This window comes from Bombyx mori, chromosome 25, assembly GCF_030269925.1.
Source record: "Bombyx mori chromosome 25, ASM3026992v2".
In the NCBI taxonomy this organism is placed as follows: domain Eukaryota; kingdom Metazoa; phylum Arthropoda; class Insecta; order Lepidoptera; family Bombycidae; genus Bombyx; species Bombyx mori.
The window spans coordinates 9,742,087-9,765,472 of record NC_085131.1 but is presented as its reverse complement, the minus strand read 5'-3'; the positions used below and the strand labels follow the sequence as shown (position 1 = coordinate 9,765,472).

The window sequence follows — 23,386 nt, the reverse complement described above, 5'->3', positions numbered from 1 at the left end:
CATATTAACAACCAGTGTTTTTGTTCAAGTAAGCATCAAGGCTGTTTCAAATCGATAAACTATTTTACCACCGATTTGGAATTTGTTTCAACACTTAATAATGATCAAAGATTTATTCAGTACTGTTGCTATGTGGAGCACAATTTAAAATCCACGCTGTTGCGGCATTAATAATCTCTAAATGCTAAGTCTTGGCTATTAAACTAATTTATTTAGTTATTTTAACCTATGATCGAAATAGCCCTGGTATTTTGTTAAAATAAATAATTTCCTAGATAGCACGTGGTTTACCTTCAGGTAAGGTCGATCTTGAGATCACCAACAAATGGCTTCAAATCTTAGTCTAGTATGGTTTCCTAGCGTTTTCACGAAATTGGTTTTGAAATTGCTCGAAGTGCGACCACAAGTTGCGGGAAACGCAGTACCGCAACATTCTAAAGGCGCACGTATCACTGAGTCAGGTTTGTAATTAATCAAGTATGTATATATTTTTAAGGGAATCTTGATTGTACAGGGTAAACTGCTGCTGCTGGCAAAGACCAAATGGAAAAAATCGGCTATCTAACGGTGCAAAATTTCATATTTCGTGAACCTTCAATCTAAGCATGAATTGCTTAGTGACAGCTTCTAAATTGTGTTGGTTCTACTTCCGCCAGAGTCTCTGTACAGTTTCAAAACATTTTTATAAATGCGAGACTTTGCGTTCTATCATAACTCCTCAGGAGTACAATTTGTGTCTGTTTTCGTTAATTGCGCTTTTGGTATTACACTACGTTCCTTTATGAAAATTAGCACGAATTGATATCTACATTACATGTACTGGAATTAAATCATATTGACTTGGTATATTCGCTTTAGCAGACACTACGCCACGGACGCATTATAATTTTCAAATTAATAAATGATGTTATTAAAACACGTTCGTTTTATTTGTATTACTTTGTAAAATTCAGTTGTATTTTAATAAACGTTCATTTTAACATATAATATCTATAAAAATGCCTTTTTTAGCGAAAGTTCTTTACGCGTGTTGAGGGTAAAATTTAACTCGCGACAGAATCGTTACGGCTAAAGAGAAAAGATACAATTTAGGGAGAAAGAAAGTGTGAAAATAGACAGCGGATCACGAATCACTCGACCTTGGAGAGAGGAAGAAAGCGAGCTAGATCAAGGTCTATGGCTAGGTCGTTTCTCATAAACACATTCTATTTGCGGATGTCGGCCACTAGATGGCTTATTAGTTTCTCATTGTTCCTGTAGATGGCAGTGATTTCTTAACTATCTTAAATTTTACCTATTATCTACGAATAAATACTTATTATTAATTTATTATTACTTATTACTTAAGCAAAGGACTGTCCTCCGATCTAAGTCACTGGTCGATTATGATTAGATTTTGTTAATGTATGACTAATAGACCTTCACATGCCTATCTTGAATGTTAGGCGAAATCATGCCTCTATTATTTATTTATGATTAAATGAGATACGACCACACGCAGAACCAGTCATGGGGACGAACTTTGGGGAAGGCTATGTCCAGCAGTGGATGCCTGTAGACTGATCATTATATTTATCTGTAGAAAATTAAATTATAACATAAATTTAATGGCCCAGAGTATCTACTTATAACACTAAATTGTCCGTAGATTAATTTATAATTCAGTTAAATCAAACTTATCATTAAGGTACATTTACTTAACAATCTGATTGCACTGTTATTCGATGTTATTACCTACCTAAATATTTAAGTAAAGGTTTAGGTATCGAAAATGTGGTACAACGCGAAAATAAGTAACATTGCCTAGTTGAGGCTTTATCGGATATGTCTTTTAATTCAGAAGATCTTTATTTGAATAGAGCAAAATTTGTTATGAAATATCTTGGAGTTTGGGTTCCTCCTGAAAACGAAAATTTCGCAAGGAAATTTTACAAAGTTTTTATGATGACCCTTCAACATTTATTTTTATTTTTCCAGATAATATACATAGTAGAAGTATGGGGGGACTTGGAAGCAGTTTCTCAAGCGTCGTACTTGCTATTTACACAAGCCTGTCTGTGTTTTAAGATAACAGTTTTTCAAATAAACATGAATAAGCTCAAAGAACTCTTGAAGCAAATGAACGGATACGTTTTTCAGCCAAAGAATATTAATCAAGAAAAGTATGTTGTATCTCATTGAATAGATTTTATGTTTACCCAATAGATTACACTTCAATTTAGTATATTTTTATCCTCAGCATTATAAAAGTACAAGCGACACGAATTAAGAGATTGTTATTTGCGTTCATGATAAGCTCCCAGTTGACATGTGGCATGTGGGCTCTGAAGCCGTTGTTCGACGATGTCGGAAGTAGAAAATTCCCTTTTGATATGTGGTAAGAAAAAATAGCATGAAAGTTAATGTATCGTTAAAGCTATAGGTAGTGTTGCAATTTGTATACATGCAAATTGCATTTTAAATAAATTTTTTCAATACATCAAAGCACCATATTTTTCCCTATCCATTTGTTGTTAGCCGAAGGGGCTGTTAGGGTAGGTGAGCTCATGGACTGAACCTGAGAGAATTTTCTAACACTAGTCCTAGCCAGAGCAACGATTCGCAGAATCTACCTCCGGATCAGCATCACGACCCACTCAAAAGATCCAGCTAGAAACTCAGTGGGTTGTGTCTATGGCTTAGTCCGCTCGTCCAATCGTCATCGTTGAGATCAACTACACTGCAATTTACAAACAAGACCCGAGATAAATTATTCACTCTCAACTACTCTGAGCTAGTTTTAGTATATCTTATATTGTTTTAATATTTATGATTTTTAATGACGTAGAACTTTAGTGATGTGAATTCCGCCATCATCATCATCATCATCATCATCATCATGAACAGCCTATTATAGGCCCTTAATCGGTTTAAAAATGAAAAATCCCAATCGAGGACCGAATAACAGCAGAGCTCCTAGAAGCCGGCGGAATTCCCTTATTGAAGGAACTCCAAGAGTTGTTTTATAATGTTCTCATCTCTGGGAGAGCTCTAAAAGCATGGTACAGGAGTGTAGTCGTGTTATTCTTCAGAATAATCCTTTTGCTTATCGACTCATTTCATTGCTGAGCCATATCTATAAGTTGTTTTCTATTATTATTACGAATTGTTTACTGCGAAGGCTCGATGAATTTCAGCCCCTGAAACAAGTCAGGTTTCGAAGTGGTTATGGCACCATAGACCACATCCACATATTCCGCTAGATGATATAAAATTCCGCCAATCGAATCTTAATAGTACTGCAGCTAATCAATCCTTTTGTCTAAGCCATGTAGACTAAAATGAACATTATAATAGGATTTAATAAGAATCTACCCACTGATAAACCTTAAAAGAAACGAGCCACATTTTTACGGATAGGGGTGTAGTTATCGGTATAAATTAAAAGTTTTATTATGACCTATGGGAACAAAAGAAGGTTGGGAACCACTGATCCAATGCAATGAAAAGGCAGAAGAAGGATAGCAGCTTATCAGATCTTACACCACGTGCTACCATTCCCAGTATTTAAGGCACTTGAGGAAAATTTTTGTTCGAAATTAAGATACCACTACTACTAGGAATGAAATATGTAGAAGCATTCGTTGCATCTGAAGTATTTGCAGAAATATTTTTGTGTGTTTGATTCACTGATTCACTGCCCTAATAAAATTTTGTACCAGGATGCCAGTATCTCCGGAGAGGTCACCACATTACCATTTAGGCTACTCATTTCAGTTAGTAACGATCTGTATGAGTGCCTATATGTACTTTGGTGTAGACAGCGTAGCCTTTTCCTCGGTCATCTTTGGGTGCGCTCAAATCGGTGTTATAAAGGACAAAATAATGAGCGTAAGAATCATCAATTTTATTTGGAACTTTTATAAGATTTAAAATAGTTTTAATTTAATTTCGATTACGATAGAAATAATTTTGCAGATAAAGCCTTTGGGAATATACAGGAATCATAAAACGCATACAAAAATTTCACGGTACAACAGAAAAACTTTGATCGAATGTGTAAAACATCATCAAGCTGTGATTTCGTGAGTATCGTTAATTGTTATTTAATTATTAATGTAATTAATTAACAGTTCGTTTTTTTTGTGTATCTAACTAAATGATATATTATAAATATTAAGACACACCTTGTGTCTTTGTAGGCATATTTATTGGTATTTAATACAAAATAAAATTAAGCTTAATAAATAAATAAATGCTCCATTTTTAGGTACTTAAAAATATCATTTATGTATATCGTTTAATGTATACTAAATGAAACAAGCTAATTAATTTTATTATTATTGCATGTCGGGTCATGGCCTTCTGCATACCTACAATTAGTTTCTACTAGTAATTACGCAAATTACGTTTTTTGGGGTGTGTTATCGTTTAAACAATATTATTTCCTCTCTCGAGCGCGTCATTTGTGATGTTAAGGAGGTATTTTATTAGAAAAATTGGTACTCACCTGCGGAGATTTGAACACTGGCATACTCGCATCAATACGAGTACACCCGGTGCCTTATCTTTTAGGCCACGATGACTTAAACAGTAGGGCTGGCATAATTTCTTGGATAGACCTCCTCTTAATATTTTTTTTCGTTGTATATATAATATATTATATTATCAATGCAATTTCGTTTTGGTGTACAATAAAGTATAGTGTATCCGACAGCTCTCATTTTTTAACGTTAAAATTATTTTTAAACTTTGTCTTGTTTGTTTTGCTTTTGTAATTAAATAATAACCGGCGAATTTATTATAAATTTCATTAATTCTAATTAACAAGAATTTTAACAATCTTTAACCGACTTCAAAAAAGGAGGAGGTTCTTAATTCGACTGTATGTTTTTTTATGTTTGTTACCTCATAACTTTTGACTGGGTAAATCGATTTTGATGATTCTTTTTTATTAGAAAGCTGACGCTTCCCGTGTGGTCCCATTTCAATTTAGTTCAGGTCTGAGAAAACCATATACGTCTTAAATTTGCATTAAGTACATGCGCGACAAATAGATGAGTAACTCAATATCACGCCAACCGATTTCGATGATTATTGTTTTTAGTATATTATTATATTAATTTGTTTTGGAATATCTTTTTTTTCTATTTGAAGTCGGTTTTTGTTAAAGCATGTCTATTTACAATTATACCATCACGGCCACAGGCGATATGTGTGGTATCTTTGAGTCTTTTCTTTTGTTACAGATTCACAGAACTAGTTGAAGACACGTATAACTCTTACCTGTTGTTTCAACTGGTTGGCAGCGTTGGTATTATTTGTATGTCGGCTCTTCGTATTTTGGTGGTAAAAATTAAAAATAGTCGTAACTTAACAATTTAGGAAATTACTTAATGTATCAAAATCGTAATCTATAAAAGTTAACTGACGTGCGTAAGGCCTTTGACCCCACGCGTCAGATTTTTTGTATTTATTGTGGTGATTTTAATTTTCTGTAATTATTCCTTACACGTTTTGTATTTAAATATTCCAGGTGGATTGGCGCAGTGTCCAATTACCATACCAATAGCAATACTGTGCTATTTATCAGTAATGATAAGCCAATTATTTGTCTGTTGTTGGTGTGGACACGAACTTAGTGCTACGGTACGTAGGTATTTTAAACCGTCTTCTTACACTTTTCAAATAAATAAAATGGATTGTTGCCAGTTCATTGCTGCAAGAGTCGAATTAAATAAAAATAATCATTTATCAAATACATATTTGGAGATACACGACAAACGGAAGATCTTCCAGCGAGCGGGTGATATTGCTGACGGTCCAAATATTGTTGTTCGAAACTTGAATATATGCAAGCATCTCTTAGATTTTCGTATTTGTCGTAAGCAAGATTCACGAGAGACACGCTGATGGTGAAGTGAAGATGAAGATGGCTGTAATTGTTTCATCGCAGGTCACCGGTTTGTGATATTGCTCGGTAGACCGACAGAATGTTATTGTTTGGAGCTTGTATATATGCAAACTTAGCTTGAAAATTTCGTAAGTGAGATGATCAGGCATCTGTCAAATATCTTGTGTTCATCAAAATCATACATATTCTGTTAAATGAAAAATTATATCGAGGTGTGAAATTACATGACGCGGGATAAGTCTAAATAAAATAGTAAATAGCCACTTACTAGACTTCAGTGGATTCCTTAGAAGAACTCGAGAGACTACGGTCAACGACTTTATTTAGATTTATCACATTTGAGCACTTTTATAGATACTAAACAGTAAACAAACCACCCATAATAAACGAATAAACCTACAAAAACACTACATTTTAACAAAATAAAATGATAGACCCAACTCGCTCTTCACTTTCCCGCCAATAATTCCCGCGCGTGTTCGTGTATTCAGTTATGTTGACCTTTTTAATATTAGTATTAATCTAATTAGAAGGCATTTTAAAATTTCAAACTATATTATATTATATTTATTAATATATATTTATATTCTAATTTGATTTTTTTCCAGAGTGAGGAGCTCCACACGATTTTGTACAACTGTGCGTGGTACGATCAAGATGTGAAATTCAAAAGAGATCTTAATTTCATGATGGCGCGTGCTAGACGTCCCATTTTACTTCGCGCTGGCTATTATATTAGCCTGTCGAGGCAGAGCTTTGTTTCTGTTAGTATGCCAAGGATTCGTTTTAATGCAATTTTAGTAATTTAATCTGTACCGTGTTTGGCACAAGAACCATATTTCTTATTGTGCTCATGTTTAATATAATCTTAACGAGAAGAAGTATCTTCTGTGGGTTTCGCGAGTCGTAGATATAATTACAAATACAAACGGTTTAATTTAATTTACAAAAAAAAGAAGAAGACTTAAAAAAAGAAGACATTCACAATGACATCCCTAAAATTAATTGTAAATAAGTCTTTGGTAATTTTAGATAATATCTGAATACTTTTTTTAGATCCTTCGCATGTCTTATTCCTACTTTGCTGTCTTGAACCAAACGAATAAATGAGGATACCGTCACAGTAGCTTCACATATTACAATGCTTAAACTATGGAATGCACCAAATTTATCTGTGTTATGATTTGGATTTGTGTCTCTATTTGTTTTTTTATTCTAAGTATTTTTATAAGACATAATCGCCTAAAATATACATAGTGCTGTAAACTTAATAATTACAACGCATAGTACCTAAGTACTTGCCTGTAGCTGGTAATACATGGGTAAAATCCGTTTATAATCGAAATATTGGTTTGCGTTTACTCAATTAAATATTTCAAGACAATTTTAAACAATCAATCCGCATTTAAGGACTTAATCGTTGTTTGATTGTTCTTTGTTTTCATAACAATCGATCTACCGTATAATTTGCTATGTCATTGTGTGTCGGGTGTACTTATCAACTGTAAAATTTAAAATGTTTAGAGTGAACCTCTGATTTGGCTAGGAAATTACGTTGTTAGGCCTTATTGAAGCACTAGTACTTGGTTTAATCAACGCAGCCGGAATATAAAAAAATATAATGGAACTATATCAATAAAAATCAATTTTGGAATATATTTGTATATGAATTTTTGTTCTTTATATATTACAATGTCTTAACATTCATCGGTTTGTGATGAAACTAGTTGTTGTTGGCACATAGTTCCGTCAATTTACAATAGCTGGCGCCCGAGTAATTTTGAGGGGACCAATTTTAATGTAACCCGTCGGCCGGGTATCCGGAATCTAGATTCTCCGACCTAAAAAAGAATACGTAGGGTTTTGACGCAGCGTCCGTATATCTTCAATGAGGTGTCCAACTTTTTTTTCATTTTGTTCAAGATCACCAATATTACGGTTGCTTTTTATCATTGATTTTGATTTTAAGTTATAATTAAAAATTAATTTTAATAAATGATGTATTGTAACAGGCTACCTATTGTTTGAATTAAATTTCTTAATTTATCCTTCATGTTAAGATTCCCCCTTCCTCCCCTTCTTTATTACCTTACCTTCGATTTATTTGCCGGAGCTGAGCCGAGCGAAGTCCATTCTTCACTTGGAAGGTAACTGTAATAAAACGAATAACCTCTAAAGGTATTTCAGCTGCATTAAAAGGTAATACTGGATAAAGGAAAAACAATGGTGTATTCCAATTTAGCGTAATTTTCGCTCGTGAAAATCTATAAATCTATGCTTTTTTTTTCTTCTTTAGTTCTAAGGTCTTAGAATAGTTACAACGGCTGCCCCATCCTTCAAACCGAAACGCATTACTGCTTCACGGCAGAAATAGGCTGGGTGGTGGTACCTACCCGTGCGGACTCACAAGAGGTCCTACCTCCTGTAAATGTTCAATGTATGTTCAATTTTGTAGTTACTTCTTCCCGCCAAATTCAGCGGAACCCTTAACAATATAAATTAATGTACCTGTATCGGTGCTACGGCATAATTTGTACACGCGGTAAGGTATGATGTGCTGGTGGAGAACCTTCGATGAGCATTGTAGAACATATTGCGAGTATGGATTAAGGACGGATATCGTAATTCTGATTATTTCTGCCGCGAAGTAATTATACGTTCCAATAGAACAGCCGTCGTGCCAATGCAATTCAAACCTAAATCTTATACCTGAAGGTAGACTACGTCGTTGCTGACAAAAACATCAGTATATAAACAAAATGCCAATGTAACCCTAACTTTAGTAGGTGAGCTCACGGGGCTCAAACCTGATGACGTTGCTAACACGAACCCTAGCAAGAGCCGTGCTTCGCAGAATCTACCACCGGATCGGAAACGCGACCCACTGAGAAGATCCGGCGAGAAACTCAGTGGGCTGTGTCTGAGAGTTAATTTACTCGTCGAGCCCTTCGTCGCAAGCGACGGGTTCGACGAGAACGGTGACCGGTGCTTGAAGTACCTAAAAGCACCGTTAGTGGATCGGGAGGATCCGAGATGACGTGTTTTGGGCGACGACGACTGCTTTCCATTCTATCCGCAGGATCGGGAATGTAGTTACCGGCGGCCACGATGAGAGGGTTCTCGTGTCGTGCCGCTTTATCGAAGTGGACTACACTGCAATTTGCAAACAAGACCCGAGTTATATTATTCACTCTCAACTACTCTGAGCTAGTTTTAGTATATCTTATATTGTTTAATATTTATGATTTTTAATGACGTAGAATTTTAGTGATGTGAATTCCGCCATCATCATCATCATCATGAACAGACTATTATAGGCCCTTAAGCGGTTTAAAAATGAAAAATCCCAATCGAGGACCGAATAACAGCAGAGCTCCTAGAAGCCGGCGGAATTCCCTTATTGAAGGAACTCCAAGAGCTGTTTTATAATGTTCTCATCTCTGGGAGAGCTCTAAAAGCATGGTACAGGAGTGTAGTCGTGTTATTCTTCAGAATAATCCTTTTGATTATCGACTCATTTCATTGCTGAGCCATATCTATAAGTTGTTTTCTATGGTTCTTACGAATTGTCTGCTGCGAAGGCTCGATGAATTTCAGCCCCTGAAACAAGTCAGGTTTCGAAGTGGTTATGGCACCATAGACCACATCCACATATTCCGCCAGATGATATAAAATGCCGCCAATCGAATCTTAATAGTACTGACAGCTAATCAATCCTTTTGTCTTAACTATGTAGACTAAAATGAACATTATAATAGGATTTAATAGGAATCTACCCACTGATAAACCTTAAAAGAAACGAGCCACATTTTTACGGATAGGGGTGTAGTTATCGGTATAAATTAAAAGTTTTATTATGACGTATGGGAACAAAAAAAGGTTGGGAAGCACTGATCCAATGCAATGAAAAGGCAGAAGAAGGATAGCAGCTTATCAGATATTACACCACGTGCTACCATTCCCAGTATTTAAGGCACTTGAGGCAAATTTTTGTTCGAAATTAAGATACCACTACTAGGAATTAAATACCTATGTAGAAGCATTCGTTGCATCTGAAGTATTTGCAGAACTATTTTTGTGTGTTTGATTCACTGATTCACTGCCCTAATAAAATTTTGTACCAGGATGCCAGTATCTCCGGAGAGGTCACCACATTACCATTTAGGCTACTCATTTCAGTTAGTAACGATCTGTATGAGTGCCTATATGTACTTTGGTGTAGACAGCGTAGCCTTTTCCTCGGTCATCTTTGGGTGCGCTCAAATCGGTGTTATAAAGGACAAAATAATGAGCGTAAGAATCATCAATGTTATTCGGAACTTTTGTAAGATTTAAAATAGATTTAAATTAATTTCGATCACTATAGAAATGAATTTGCAGATAAAACCTTTGGGAATATACAGGAATCATAAAACGTATACAAACATTTCTCGGTACAACAGAAAAACTTTGATCGAATGTGTAAAACATCATCAAGCTGTGATTTCGTGAGTATCGTTAATTGTTATTTAATTATTAATGTAATTAATTAACAGTTCGTTTTTTTTGTGTATCTAAGTAAATGATAGATTATAAATATTAAGACAAGCCTTGTGTCTTTGTAGGCATATTTATTGGTATTTATTTGATTAGGAAAATACAGTTTTGTTTATTTGCTTAATAAAATTAAGCTTAATAAATAAATAAATGTTCCATTTTTAGGTACCTCAAAATATCTAGTTTAATGTATACTAAATGAAACCAATTAATTAATTTTTTATACTTTACTAATTATTAGTCGGGTCATCACCATCTGCAAATAAGTAGTTTCAACTAGTAATTACGCAAATTACGTTTTTTGGGGGTGCGTTTTCGTTTAAAAAATATTATTTCCTCTCTCGAGCGCGTCATTTGTGATGTTAAGGATGTTTTTGACGTGATGACGTCTTATAATTCGATGAAGCCGGCTGCACGCACGAAAAAACATGACTTATGCGGCGTTACCTCGCTCTGAGGCGTTCCATTTAAGGCTTGAAGTGCAAGCGAGAGTGCGCAACGAGCGACAAAGAAGCACAATCGGCCTCCGCGTTCGGCATCGTTCGACATCTCTCTCTCCTACTTGAGTGAGCGATGCATCCGCGTGGACAGCTGCTATACAATAATACAATTCAAAGCACATTCATACTTGTAAAAAAACTATGAAAATTGTAAAAAAATAAAATTGACATCATTGTATTTATGCGTACAAATAAATGTAACTTGATTAATTCAATAGTGATTTCCATTTAGCTCCTTCTCTATATCCATACAAAATATCTATCAAACAAATAAAATTAAAATTGTCTTTTGAAAAATGAAACCATTCCATCAGCATTTTCTTATGACATTGTCACGTTCAACTATCGTCAGTAAGCCGACTTTACAGACAACCGATTTTTTTTTATTAGAAAAATTGGTACTTACCTGCGGAGATATGAACACTTTTTTTTTTTTTTTTTTCCTACCTAATTTATTATTTCAGCGTAACCCTAACTTTAGTAGGTGAGCTCACGGGGCTCAAACCTGGTGACGTTGCTAACACGAACCCTAGCAAGAGCCGTGCTTCGCAGAATCTACCACCGGATCGGAAACGCGACCCACTGAGAAGATCCGGCGAGAAACTCAGTGGGCTGTGTCTGAGAGTTAATTTACTCGTCGAGCCCTTCGTCGCAAGCGACGGGTTCGACGAGAACGGTGACCGGTGCTTGAAGTACCTAAAAACACCGTTAGTGGATCGGGAGGATCCGAGATGACGTGTTTTGGGCGACGTCGACTGCTTTCCATTCTGTCTGCAGGATCGGGAATGTAGTTACCGGCGACCACGATGAGAGGGTTCTCGTGTCGTGCCGCTTTATCGAAGTGTTTGAACACTGGCATACTCGCATCAATACGAGTACACCCGGCGTCTTATCTTTTAGACCATGGTGACTTAAACAGTGGGGCTGACCTAATTTCTTAGATAGCCCTATAATGTTTTTTTTTTTCATATAATTATATCTGCTTGTATATATATTGTATAAGTATAAAATATATTGTTACTCTTCGAGTTCGGGATAGAAAAATGTTCCACCAAAGTACAACTAAAAACTGTGTTCAACACTTAGAACACTTAAAACATTCAACAAACACTTTAAAAATCTCAATTCGCTTCTTCCGCTTCGCTTGAGGTGATCCGTTCGCTGTGTCGCTTCGAGTAGTCCCGTTTAATAACTGACTACGTGTTTTTTTTTTTTTTTTTTTTTTTTCCTACCTAAGCTGAGAGCCTTGAGAGGCTATGTCAGCGTAACCCTAACTTTTGTAGGTGAGCTCACGGGGCTCAAACCTGATGACGTTGCTAACACGAACCCTAGCAAGAGCCGTGCTTCGCAGAATCTACCACCGGATCGGAAACGCGACCCACTGAGAAGATCCGGCGAGAAACTCAGTGGGCTGTGTCTGGGAGTTAATTTACTCGTCGAGCCCTTCGTCGCAAGCGACGGGTTCGACGAGAACGGTGACCGGTGCTTGAAGTACCTAGAAGCACCGTTAGTGGATCGGGAGGATCCGAGATGACGTGTTTTGGGCGACGTCGACTGCTTTCCATACTGTCCGCAGGATCGGGAATGTAGTTACCGGCGGCCACGATGAGAGGGTTCTCGTGTCGTGCCGCTTTATCGAAGTGGCGCATTGACGCCGACTGCATATACTTACTGGTGGACTCTAAGTCCAGGTCGTCATGGAGGTCGACGTTCCTGACGAACCACGGGGCTCCGACGGCTATCCTGCAAAAACGGGATTGAATGACTTGGAATGATTTTAAGTGTATGCGGGCCGCGTGAGCGAACACTACACTTGCATAGGTCATGACGGGGCGTATGCAAGTTTTGTAGAGTGTCACCTTATTTCTAAGGGACATTTTACTTCGCCTACATATCATCGGGTAGAGACGTCCTAGAATGAAGGCGGCACGGTCGCGTACCGTCTTGATGTGGGGGCGGAATGTCATCCTACTGTCGAGGGTGACGCCTAAATATTTGACCTTCGGGGCCCACGGTATGGGCTGGTCGAACATCGTGATTGGGCGAACGGCGGGGGCGGGGTTATTGACGCGCCTAGTCGGGAGGGGGATGCTCAGCGTGGTGTTCGGAGGGCGACCCCTTTTGAAGAGCACCGCTGTGCTTTTCGTGGGGTTGATGTCGATGCGCCACTTCCGGAACCACTGTCCCATGGTGGTAGCTGCGGTCTGAAGTCGTCGATGAAGCAACGCCTTCTTCCTACACGAGTAGTAGATGGCGGTGTCATCGGCGAAGAGCGCCAGATGGGTCTCCGGAGACCGGGGTATATCGTTGATATACAAACTAAATAGTAACGGGGAGAGGGCGGAGCCTTGCGGGACTCCGGCTGTGACGTGACGGGGCCGGGAACGCGTTCCCTCGACTCGATATCGGAACGAACGGTTCGACAAGTAGTCTCGTATGATGAGCACGAGTCTGTCTGGCACTCCCATGTTATACAGTTTGTATATCAAACCGTTGTGCCAGACTTTGTCGAACGCCTTCGCTATATCGAAGAAGAGGGCTCCTGTCGGAATGGGTTTCCGCCTGTTCAGCCCTAGTAAGATGAGCTCCGTGAGGCGGTGCACTTGATGGACGCACGAGTGTCTGGCGCGGAATCCAAACTGCTCGTCTATAAGAATTTTATTCGCGGATACGAAGTCCCAGAGGCGTTTACGAAGGAGCCGTTCGTATAGTTTGCCTATCGCCGGGAGGAGACTGATGGGGCGGTAACTCGCGGTTTCATTCTTCGGTTTGCCCGGCTTGTGTATGCCGATAACGTCCGCTTCTTTCCACGCCGCGGGAAAGATGCAGTTCGTCATAGCAGCATTTAATATGGTGGCCAACATCGTTATCAGTTGGGCTGGTAACAGTTTAAGCGCGCGGTTGCGGATGCCGTCGGAGCCGGGAGCTTTCCGTGGTTGCAGGCTATCGATCGCCTCCTTGACCTCGGAAGTGGTAATGGGGGGTAACGCGTCCGAGGGCGGCAGGGAAGTTCTGCGCTCGACCTCCCTGTCGACGAACTCGGTGTGTTCGGGGTCCGCGTGTTGCCTTGCCACTCTGCCTTGTCATCGTCATCGTAAGCCGGTGATTGGCCTGAGGGGCGTACGAGAGGCGGCATAGTGACGATAGTTTCGGACTTGAGGGTCCTAGCTAGTCGCCAGTATGCTTGGTGAGTGGGCGCGAGTTCTTTTAAATAACTATCCCAGTTTTCGTTTCGGGCGTCGCTCAAGCGGGATTTGACCTCCCGCTGTAAGCGACGCATCCGAGTCCGGTTTGAATCCGTGGGATATCGATCGTAGACCCGGATTGCCGCGTTCCTAACTCTAACGAGGTCCCTAAGATCGGGGGAAAGTCTGATGCGGTGGAAGCAGTCCTCCACATCAACTTGCTTTGAAGATCTTGTGATCGCCGTCGAGACGTGATCAGTGAAGATATTTATGGATTCGACGGTGTCCTCGGGGGATGGAGTTGAATCCGGGCCGCAAGGGAGGATTGGTGGAGCGGTGTCAGCTAAGCACGTGCCCAGCTTCTTCCAATCCACCATGGTCCTCGTATCTGGTTCGCGGTTGAGTGGGCGACCGAGCTGCATGACGACAGGTCGGTGGTCTGAGTCGAGTTCTGACATTGCCTCGATGGAGCGCAAGCGCAGAGTTACGTTCCTCAGCAGTGCCAGATCTATTGTGCTCGGACGACGCGCGGCGTTGTACGGATAGCACGTGGGGGTCGGGGGGTTGAATATCTCGAATGTGAGGTCGTCTATGAACGCGTCGAGACGCCTACCGTTCACATTCGTGCGATGGCAGTTCCACCTAGTGTGGTGGCAATTTAAATCGCCTGCCAGAATGACCGCGTCCCCCATACCGAGCAGTGTCTCGAGGTCACTGCTCAGGAGGGGTTTGTCAGGAGGGAGATATACGGATGCGATGACGATCGGCTGGTGTCCCGTCAGCGCGATGCGGCACACTGACGCCTCGATATGTAAGAGCGAGGGAGTATCGAGAGGGACGCAGTGCAGGGCCCTCCTATAGTAAATGACAGTCCCGCCCTTGCGGGTGGAGAGTCTGTCATTCCTAACCATGACGTAATTCGCGACTTTGGGGTCGCGACGCGAGGGCTTTAGGAAGGTCTCCTGCACCAGAAGGATGTCGATGAGATTGTCACGTAGAAACTCATAAACCTGGTCGCGCTGACGCGCGAGTCCGTTAGCATTGTAGAATGCTAACTTCAAAGAATGGGGTTTTAATCTCGCGTTGCACGCCATTGATTACCGGTAATCAAACCAGCGTGCGCTGGACGGACTCGATGACGTCGATGTACTCGAACGTCGCGTTTAGGCGGTCTTCGGCCGTGACCGCTCTGCGCATGGCGTCGGCGAATGCACGCATGCGGTCAATGTTTATCGCGACGATGTAGTCGCGAATAATTGTAAAGTCGTTTGAGTGCGCGGGGCCGGGGCGAGGCGCGGGACCGGGCGCGGGCGCGGGGGCGGGGCGCGGCGCGAGTAGAGGTTGCGGCGCGTACCGCGGTTGGGGTGCCGGTGTCGTTCCTGCCTTCGTGAACGGCAACGGTTTCGCCCACGCGGAGACGGTGGGCACCGGAGCCGGTACGAAAGCCGGTTTCGGCGCGCGGGGCGCCGAAGTCTTTGGGCCAGCGGTTTTAGGGGGCGCGTTTGCCGGGCGCTTCCGTGGAGCCTTGGGGCATCCACGGTAGTTGGCCGTGTGTCCCTGCTTGCGGCAGAGTACACAGCTCGGCGGCTCCGTCGCTGTCTCCTTAACGCGCGAGCAATCGGTGGTCGCGTGATCGTCTAAGCACTTTACGCAACGCGGTCGCGCGTTGCAGTTACGCGCGGAGTGGCCATAGAGTTGGCAACGGTGGCACTGCCCGGGAGTGCCGCGTTTGTAGGGGGCCTCTACGGTGACCCCCGATAGGCCGCACACGGTGCGGAGACATGAGGCAATTTTCTTGCCCTCCGGTGTGGCTTCTAGTGCTACGAGCACCATATCGTACGCGAATTTGTCGCGCCCGCTGTGCATCCGGTGCACACTTATGACGGGGTAGGACTGACCTACCAGGTCATTCTTAATTTGCTCGACGTCGAGCTCTTTGGGGACTCCGCGTATTACGACGCGGAGTTCACGCTCCTCCTGGAGCGCATAGGTATGATACCCTATGCGTTCCTTGCGGAGGTACGCGGTCAACGACCTATGGTCGTCGGATGTTTCTACCTTGATCTGAATTCCATGCGGGATATTCCTCGCATGGACGACATTGATCTTTTGGGCCTTAAGGGCCAGGGACACGCGATCCCAAGAAGACTTTTCCCGCAGGATGACCGGCGGCGGCGCGGGAACTTTTCGGACGGGCGCGGGCCCGGGGCGCGGCGACGGGGTTGCGCGGCGAGGGGAGTCGGGTGAGACCACGACTTTAGGCCGCGACGCGTTCGCGGCCTTGGGTTGTTTCGGCGCCGCGGACGGTTCCACGGCGCGGGCGCGTTTTTTCCCGCGCGTGACGGTTTTGAACCCTTCGGAGGTTCCGGGTTCGGGACTGGCGGCCGACTCGAACTCCATCTCCGACTCGGAGTCGGAGCCGGAGCTCGATGCCGCGCAAGACGCGATCGACGCAGGCGCGGGGGTGGGGGGCGACATCGGCGAGTCGCGAGGTACCGGCGCGGGGGGCGACAACGGAGAGTCGCGGAGTGCCGGCGCGTCAAGGCCGGCCTTGTAAACTTCGAACCTTGCGACTATGTCCGGACAGAAGTCGCGGACGAACTTGATGAATAGCGCAGCGTTGGTGTCACTCATGGTGACGTGTGCCCGGGGGGGGCGTCCCCGGGACTTAAAGCAAACTCGCCGAAAGGCGAGTCCCCTGAGTGGGAATTATACCCCCTGCGCTGTGCCAGCAACAAGGGGGGGAGTGCCTTTGCCGTGAAAACGGCAGTCGGCTGGGAATTGGGGTGGAAAGTTGGGAAGGTGGGGCTCCACTGGGTTGTGAGAATGCCACAACAAGCGGTGATCTCAGTGGAGTTTTAGTCTCGAAAGAGACTGTTTTGCTCGCCGAATATATAAATGAATTTAATATATGAAATGGATGGGTGATAATGAGTTGGCGTTACGAGTGCACAACAACAAGCTCGAACTGTTTTTGGGATTCAAGGTCACGACGCCAGCGACAGCGCGTTGAGAATGCACAACAATGTCGCGATCTATGCGAAAACGACAATGTCGGGCAACTCACAACTCACGTTCGCGACGGCAGCGACAATTTTTCTCAAAAACGCGTCCGGACCAAATGGTGTTGCAATCGGAACTGACTACGTGCCAGCTCTGCAACGCTTTTATAGCCGATGCCACATCCCTAGAGTTATCGAGAATATTCCATACATTTCGAGTATTGTGTTTCCGCTATCTGACAATAGATGGTGTTGTACTTCTCGAGCGTTCTAGGTGCTACTAGATCCTTCGATATTCGTTCGACTATTCGGCGATAGGTGGCGTCACTCTTGCCGGCGTAAAATTTCGTTTTGGTGTACAATTAAGTATAGTGTACCCGACAGCTCTCATTTTTTCAACGTTAATATTATTTTTAAATTTTATCTTGTTTGTAGCTTTTCTAATTAAACAATAAAATAATAACCGGCGAATTTATTATAAATTTCATTAATTCTAATTAACAAGAATTTTCACAATTTTACCATCACGTTTACAGGCGATATGTGTGGTCTCTTTGAGTCTTTTCTTTTGTTACAGATTCACAGAACTAGTTGAAGACACGTATAACTCTTACCTGTTGTTTCAACTGGTTGGCAGCGTTGGTATTATTTGTATGTCGGCTCTTCGTATTTTGGTGGTATAAATTGAAAATAGTCTTAACTTAACAATTTAGGAAATACATACTTAATGTATCAAAATCGTAATCTATAAAAGTTAACTGACGTGCGTAAGGCCTTTGACCCCACGCGTCAGATTTTTTGTATATATTGTGGTGATTTTAATTTTCTGTAATTATTCCTTACATGTTTTGTATTTAAATATTCCAGGTGGATTGGCGCAGTGTCCAATTTTTCTCAATACTGTGCTATTTATCAGTAATGATAAGCCAATTATTTGTCTGTTGTTGGTGTGGACACGAACTTAGTGCTACGGTACGTAGGTATTTTAAACCGCCTTCTTACACTTTTCATGTATGACAGTATAACAGTTTTAACAGTTTCAAGTATGATTGTGACTAGTTAATTACTGCAAGAGTCGAATAATAAAAACAAAATAATTTATTAAATATTTGGAGATATAAGTACAACAAACGAAAGACCTTCCAACGAGCGGGTGATATTGCTGACGGTCCAAATATTGTTGTTCGAAACTTTAATATATGCAAGCATCTCTTGAAAATGTCGTCGACATCAACCCCACGAAAAGCACAGCGGTGCTCTTCAAAAGGGGTCGCCCTCCGAACACCACGCTGAGCATCCCCCTCCCGACTAGGCGCGTCAATAACCCCGCCCCCGCCGTTCGCCCAATCACGATGTTCGACCAGCCCATACCGTGGGCCCCGAAGGTCAAATATTTAGGCGTCACCCTCGACAGTAGGATGACATTCCGCCCCCACATCAAGACGGTACGCGACCGTGCCGCCTTCATTCTAGGACGTCTCTACCCGATGATATGTAGGCGAAGTAAAATGTCCCTTAGAAATAAGGTGACACTCTACAAAACTTGCATACGCCCCGTCATGACCTATGCAAGTGTAGTGTTCGCTCACGCGGCCCGCATACACTTAAAATCATTCCAAGTCATTCAATCCCGTTTTTGCAGGATAGCCGTCGGAGCCCCGTGGTTCGTCAGGAACGTCGACCTCCATGACGACCTGGACTTAGAGTCCACCAGTAAGTATATGCAGTCGGCGTCAATGCGCCACTTCGATAAAGCGGCACGACACGAGAACCCTCTCATCGTGGCCGCCGGTAACTACATTCCCGATCCTGCGGACAGTATGGAAAGCAGTCGACGTCGCCCAAAACACGTCATCTCGGATCCTCCCGATCCACTAACGGTGCTTCTAGGTACTTCAAGCACCGGTCACCGTTCTCGTCGAACCCGTCGCTTGCGACGAAGGGCTCGACGAGTAAATTAACTCCCAGACACAGCCCACTGAGTTTCTCGCCGGATCTTCTCAGTGGGTCGCGTTTCCGATCCGGTGGTAGATTCTGCGAAGCACGGCTCTTGCTAGGGTTCGTGTTAGCAACGTCATCAGGTTTGAGCCCCGTGAGCTCACCTACAAAAGTTAGGGTTACGCTGACATAGCCTCTCAAGGCTCTCAGCTTAGGTAGGAAAAAAAAAAAAAAAAAAAAAAAATGTCGTATTTGTCGTAAGCAAGATTCACGAGAGACACGCTGATGGTGAAGTGAAGATGAAGATGGCTGTAATTGTTTCATCACAGGTCACCGGTTTGTAGGTATACGACCAAGGGAAAATCTTCCACCGAGCGGGCGATATTGCTCGGTAGACCGACAGAAGGTTATTGTTTGAAGCTTGTATAGGTATATGCAAGCTTAGGTTGATAATTTCGTAAATGAGATTCAGGCATCTGTCAAATATCTTGTGTTCTGTGATGGCTACCGCCTCAAAATCATACATATTCTGTTAAATGAAAAATTATATCGAGGCGTGAAATTACATGACGCGAGATAAGTCTAAATAAAATGGTGGCTATTTACTAGACTTCAGATTCCTTAGAAGAACTCGAAAGACTACGTTCAACGACTTTATTTCGATTTATCACATTTGAACACTTTTATAGACACTAAACAGTAAACAAACCACCCATAATAAACGAATAAACCTACAAAAACACTACATTTTAACAAAATAAAATTATAGACCCAACTCGCTCTTCACTTTCCCGCCAATAATTCCCGCCTGTGTTCGTGTATTCAGTTATGTCGACTTTTTTAATATTACTAATAAACTAATAGGAAGGCATTTTAAAATTTCAAACTATATTCTAAGTTCAATCTTTTTTCCAGAGTGAAGAGCTCCACACGATTTTGTACAACTGTGCGTGGTACGATAAGGATGTGAAATTCAAAAGAGATCTTATTTTCATGATGGCGCGTGCTAGACGTCCCATTTTACTCCGCGCCGGCTATTATATCGGCCTTTCGAGGCAGAGCTTTGTTTCTGTTAGTATACCAAGGATTCGTTTTAATGCAATTTTAGTAATTTAATCTGTACCGTGTTTGGCACAAGAACCATATATCTTATTGTGCTCATGTTTAATATAATCTTAACGAGAAGAAGTATTTTCTGTGGGTTTCGCGAGTCGTAGATATAATTACAAATACAAACGGTTTAATTTAATTTACAAAAAAAAGAAGAAGACTTAAAAAAAGAAGACATTCACAATGACATCCCTAAAATTAATTGTAAATAAGTCTTTGGTAATTTTAGATAATATCTGAATACTTTTTTTTAGATCCTTCGCATGTCTTATTCCTACTTTGCTGTCTTGAATCAAACGAATAAATGAGGATACCGTCACAGTAGCTTCACATATTACAATGCTTAAACTATGGAATGCACCAAATTTATCTGTGTTATGAATTGGATTTGTGTCTTTATGTCGTACTATCCGCCTAAGTCTAATCTGTATCTAAGTATTTTTATAAGAAAAAATCACCTAAAATATACTTAACGTTGTAAACATAATAATTACGACGCATAGTAGTTGCCTGTAGCTGGTAATACATGGGTAAAATCCGTTTAATATCGAAATATTGGTTTGCGTTTACTCAATTAAATATTTCAAGACAATTTTAAACAATCAATCCGCATTTAAGGACTTAATCGTTGTTTGATTGTTCTTTGTTTTCATAACAATCGATCTACCGTATAATTTGCTATGTCATTGTGTGTCGGGTGTACTTATCAACTGTAAAATTTAAAACGGATATAATGAACCTCTGATTTGGCTAGGAAATTACGTTGTTAGGCCTTATTGAAGCACTAGTACTTGGTTTAATCAATGCAGCCGGAATATAAAAAAATATAATGGAACTATATCAATAAAAATCAATTTTGGAATATATTTCTGTATGAATTTTTGTTCTTTATACATTACATGTCTTAACATTCATCGGTTTGTGATGAAACTAGTTGTTGTTGGCACATAGTTCCGTCAATTTACAATAGCTGGCGCCCGAGTAATTTTGAGGGGACCAATTTTTAATATAACCCGTCGGCCGGTTATCCGGAAACTGGATTCTCCGAAATAAAAAAGAATACGTAGGGTTTTGACGCAGCGTCCGTATATCTTCATTGAGGTGTCCAACTTTTTTTTCATTTTGTTCAAGATCACCAATATTACGGTTGCTTTTTATCATTGATTTTGATTTTAAGTTATAATTAAAAATTAATTTTAATAAATGATGTATTGTAACAGGCTACCTATTGTTTGAATTAAATTTCTTAATTTATCCTTCATGTTAAGATTCCCCCTTCCTCCCCTTCTTTATTACCTTACCTTCGATTTATTTGCCGGAGCTGAGCCGAGCGAAGTCCATTCTTCACTTGGAAGGTAACTGTAATAAAACGAATAACCTCTAAAGGTATTTCAGCTGCATTAAAAGGTAATACTGGATAAAGGAAAAACAATGGTGTATTCCAATTTAGCGTAATTTTCGCTCGTGAAAATCTATAAATCTATGCTTTTTTTTTCTTCTTTAGTTCTAAGGTCTTAGAATAGTTACAACGGCTGCCCCATCCTTCAAACCGAAACGCATTACTGCTTCACGGCAGAAATAGGCTGGGTGGTGGTACCTACCCGTGCGGACTCACAAGAGGTCCTACCTCCTGTAAATGTTCAATGTATGTTCAATTTTGTAGTTACTTCTTCCCGCCAAATTCAGCGGAACCCTTAACAATATAAATTAATGTACCTGTATCGGTGCTACGGCATAATTTGTACACGCGGTAAGGTATGATGTGCTGGTGGAGAACCTTCGATGAGCATTGTAGAACATATTGCGAGTATGGATTAAGGACGGATATCGTAATTCTGATTATTTCTGCCGCGAAGTAATTATACGTTCCAATAGAACAGCCGTCGTGCCAATGCAATTCAAACCTAAATCTTATACCTGAAGGTAGACTACGTCGTTGCTGACAAAAACATCAGTATATAAACAAAATGCCAATGTGACCCGTGAGCTATGGGGTTCACTGAGTTTTATTTTGCTTAATAAAACCTTAGTATTATTAACCTAGTAATATTAGGTTCGTTAGTTCTTGTTAATTTTACAATATGATCGCAAGCCTAAGATTAGAGCGCTCTGACATGTGCTTTTTCAAAAGAGGCTTGTAGAGAGTATTAAACAGTAGGCAGCGGCTTGGCTCTGCTCCTGACATTTCTGACGTCCATGAGCGATGGTAACCACATACCATTATAAGCCCGAGAGTATACATTCGGGACCATTAAAATTTCCTGAGCGGATATCATAAGGAATACATACTCGGTTAGGTACTCGAGAATGAAGTAGGAAACTGGTGGTAGAGCGTCTTATTGGCACAGGTAGGTACTACCGCCCAGGTTATTTCGGCCGCGAAGCAGTAATACGTTCCGGTTTGAAGGGTGGGGCAGCCGTTGTACTATAAAACTGAGATTTAGGACTCATGTCTCAAGGTGTACGGCAGCATTAACACCGTGACCTCGTCCACTTGTTTTACAAATAAAATAAAAACATTAAAAAGATTTTTCGGTTCGCAATTGTAGGTACTCAATTGTATTGGATGAATTTAATATGTTTTTAAAAAGGACTACGCTTCGACTCGCCTCCAACATTATTATAACCTATAAATAAAAAATTAAACTAGTTGTTCGCCAATTATTGAACTAAAAGTCATCAATGAAATATTAATGTAAGCTGAAGATATCATGAAAAACAACGATGTAAGTCATAGGGATGCTTCATGTAATTGTTTTTAATTTATTACATCAGGTTACAAAGTTAAAATGCCATTTAATTCGAATAATAACTAGAGTCGAGGGATATTCGATCCTTCAGATTTGGTTATTGCAAATAGAAATTGATCGGTGGAAAATTGACAATCTTTAATTTGTATACTCGTTTTATGAGTAAAGACGCTTAATTTCCTTTAGTATTAGTTATTCCGAACTAGCTTATAGGCACAACCCACTGAGCTTCTCGCCCGATCTTCTCAGGTTCAGCCCGTGAGCTCATCTACCGGTCCGTGAGTAGATGGAATAGCCCCTAAGGCTACCAGCTATCAGGTAGGGAACAAATAAAGTACTGGTATTACGAGCCCTACTCCAAAATTTTTGACGTTCGTAAGGACCTGTAACTTACGTACGTATTCCGCTGACCCAAATGGATCTTCGCTTCCGAAATGAGATTTACAGAAAGACCGTGATCCGTGAAGTAAAT

General features: G+C 41.1%; 2 protein-coding genes across 2 annotated transcripts; both read left to right on the top strand.

Annotated features, from left to right (window-relative positions):
* The first annotated feature begins 1,824 nt into the window (after positions 1-1,824).
* Positions 1,825-20,472, top strand: Or-16 (olfactory receptor 16). The gene is given in 8 exon segments (NM_001111362.2): positions 1,825-2,162; positions 2,240-2,377; positions 3,702-3,870; positions 3,958-4,064; positions 5,229-5,328; positions 17,984-18,088; positions 19,970-20,125; positions 20,419-20,472. Coding segments are annotated over 8 exon segments (1,167 nt in total).
* On the top strand, positions 15,364-16,800 carry LOC134201417 (uncharacterized). The gene has a single exon (XM_062676198.1). It carries the CDS (start codon positions 16,276-16,278, stop codon positions 16,669-16,671), a length of 396 nt encoding a protein of 131 aa, XP_062532182.1. The 5' UTR covers positions 15,364-16,275; the 3' UTR covers positions 16,672-16,800.
* Positions 20,473-23,386: the final 2,914 nt, after the last annotated feature.

Excerpts from the sequence above, each read along its gene's own strand:
- LOC134201417 (XM_062676198.1), top strand. The coding sequence starts at position 16,276 with ATGACCGGCGGCGGCGCGGGAACTTTTCGGACGGGCGCGGGCCCGGGG.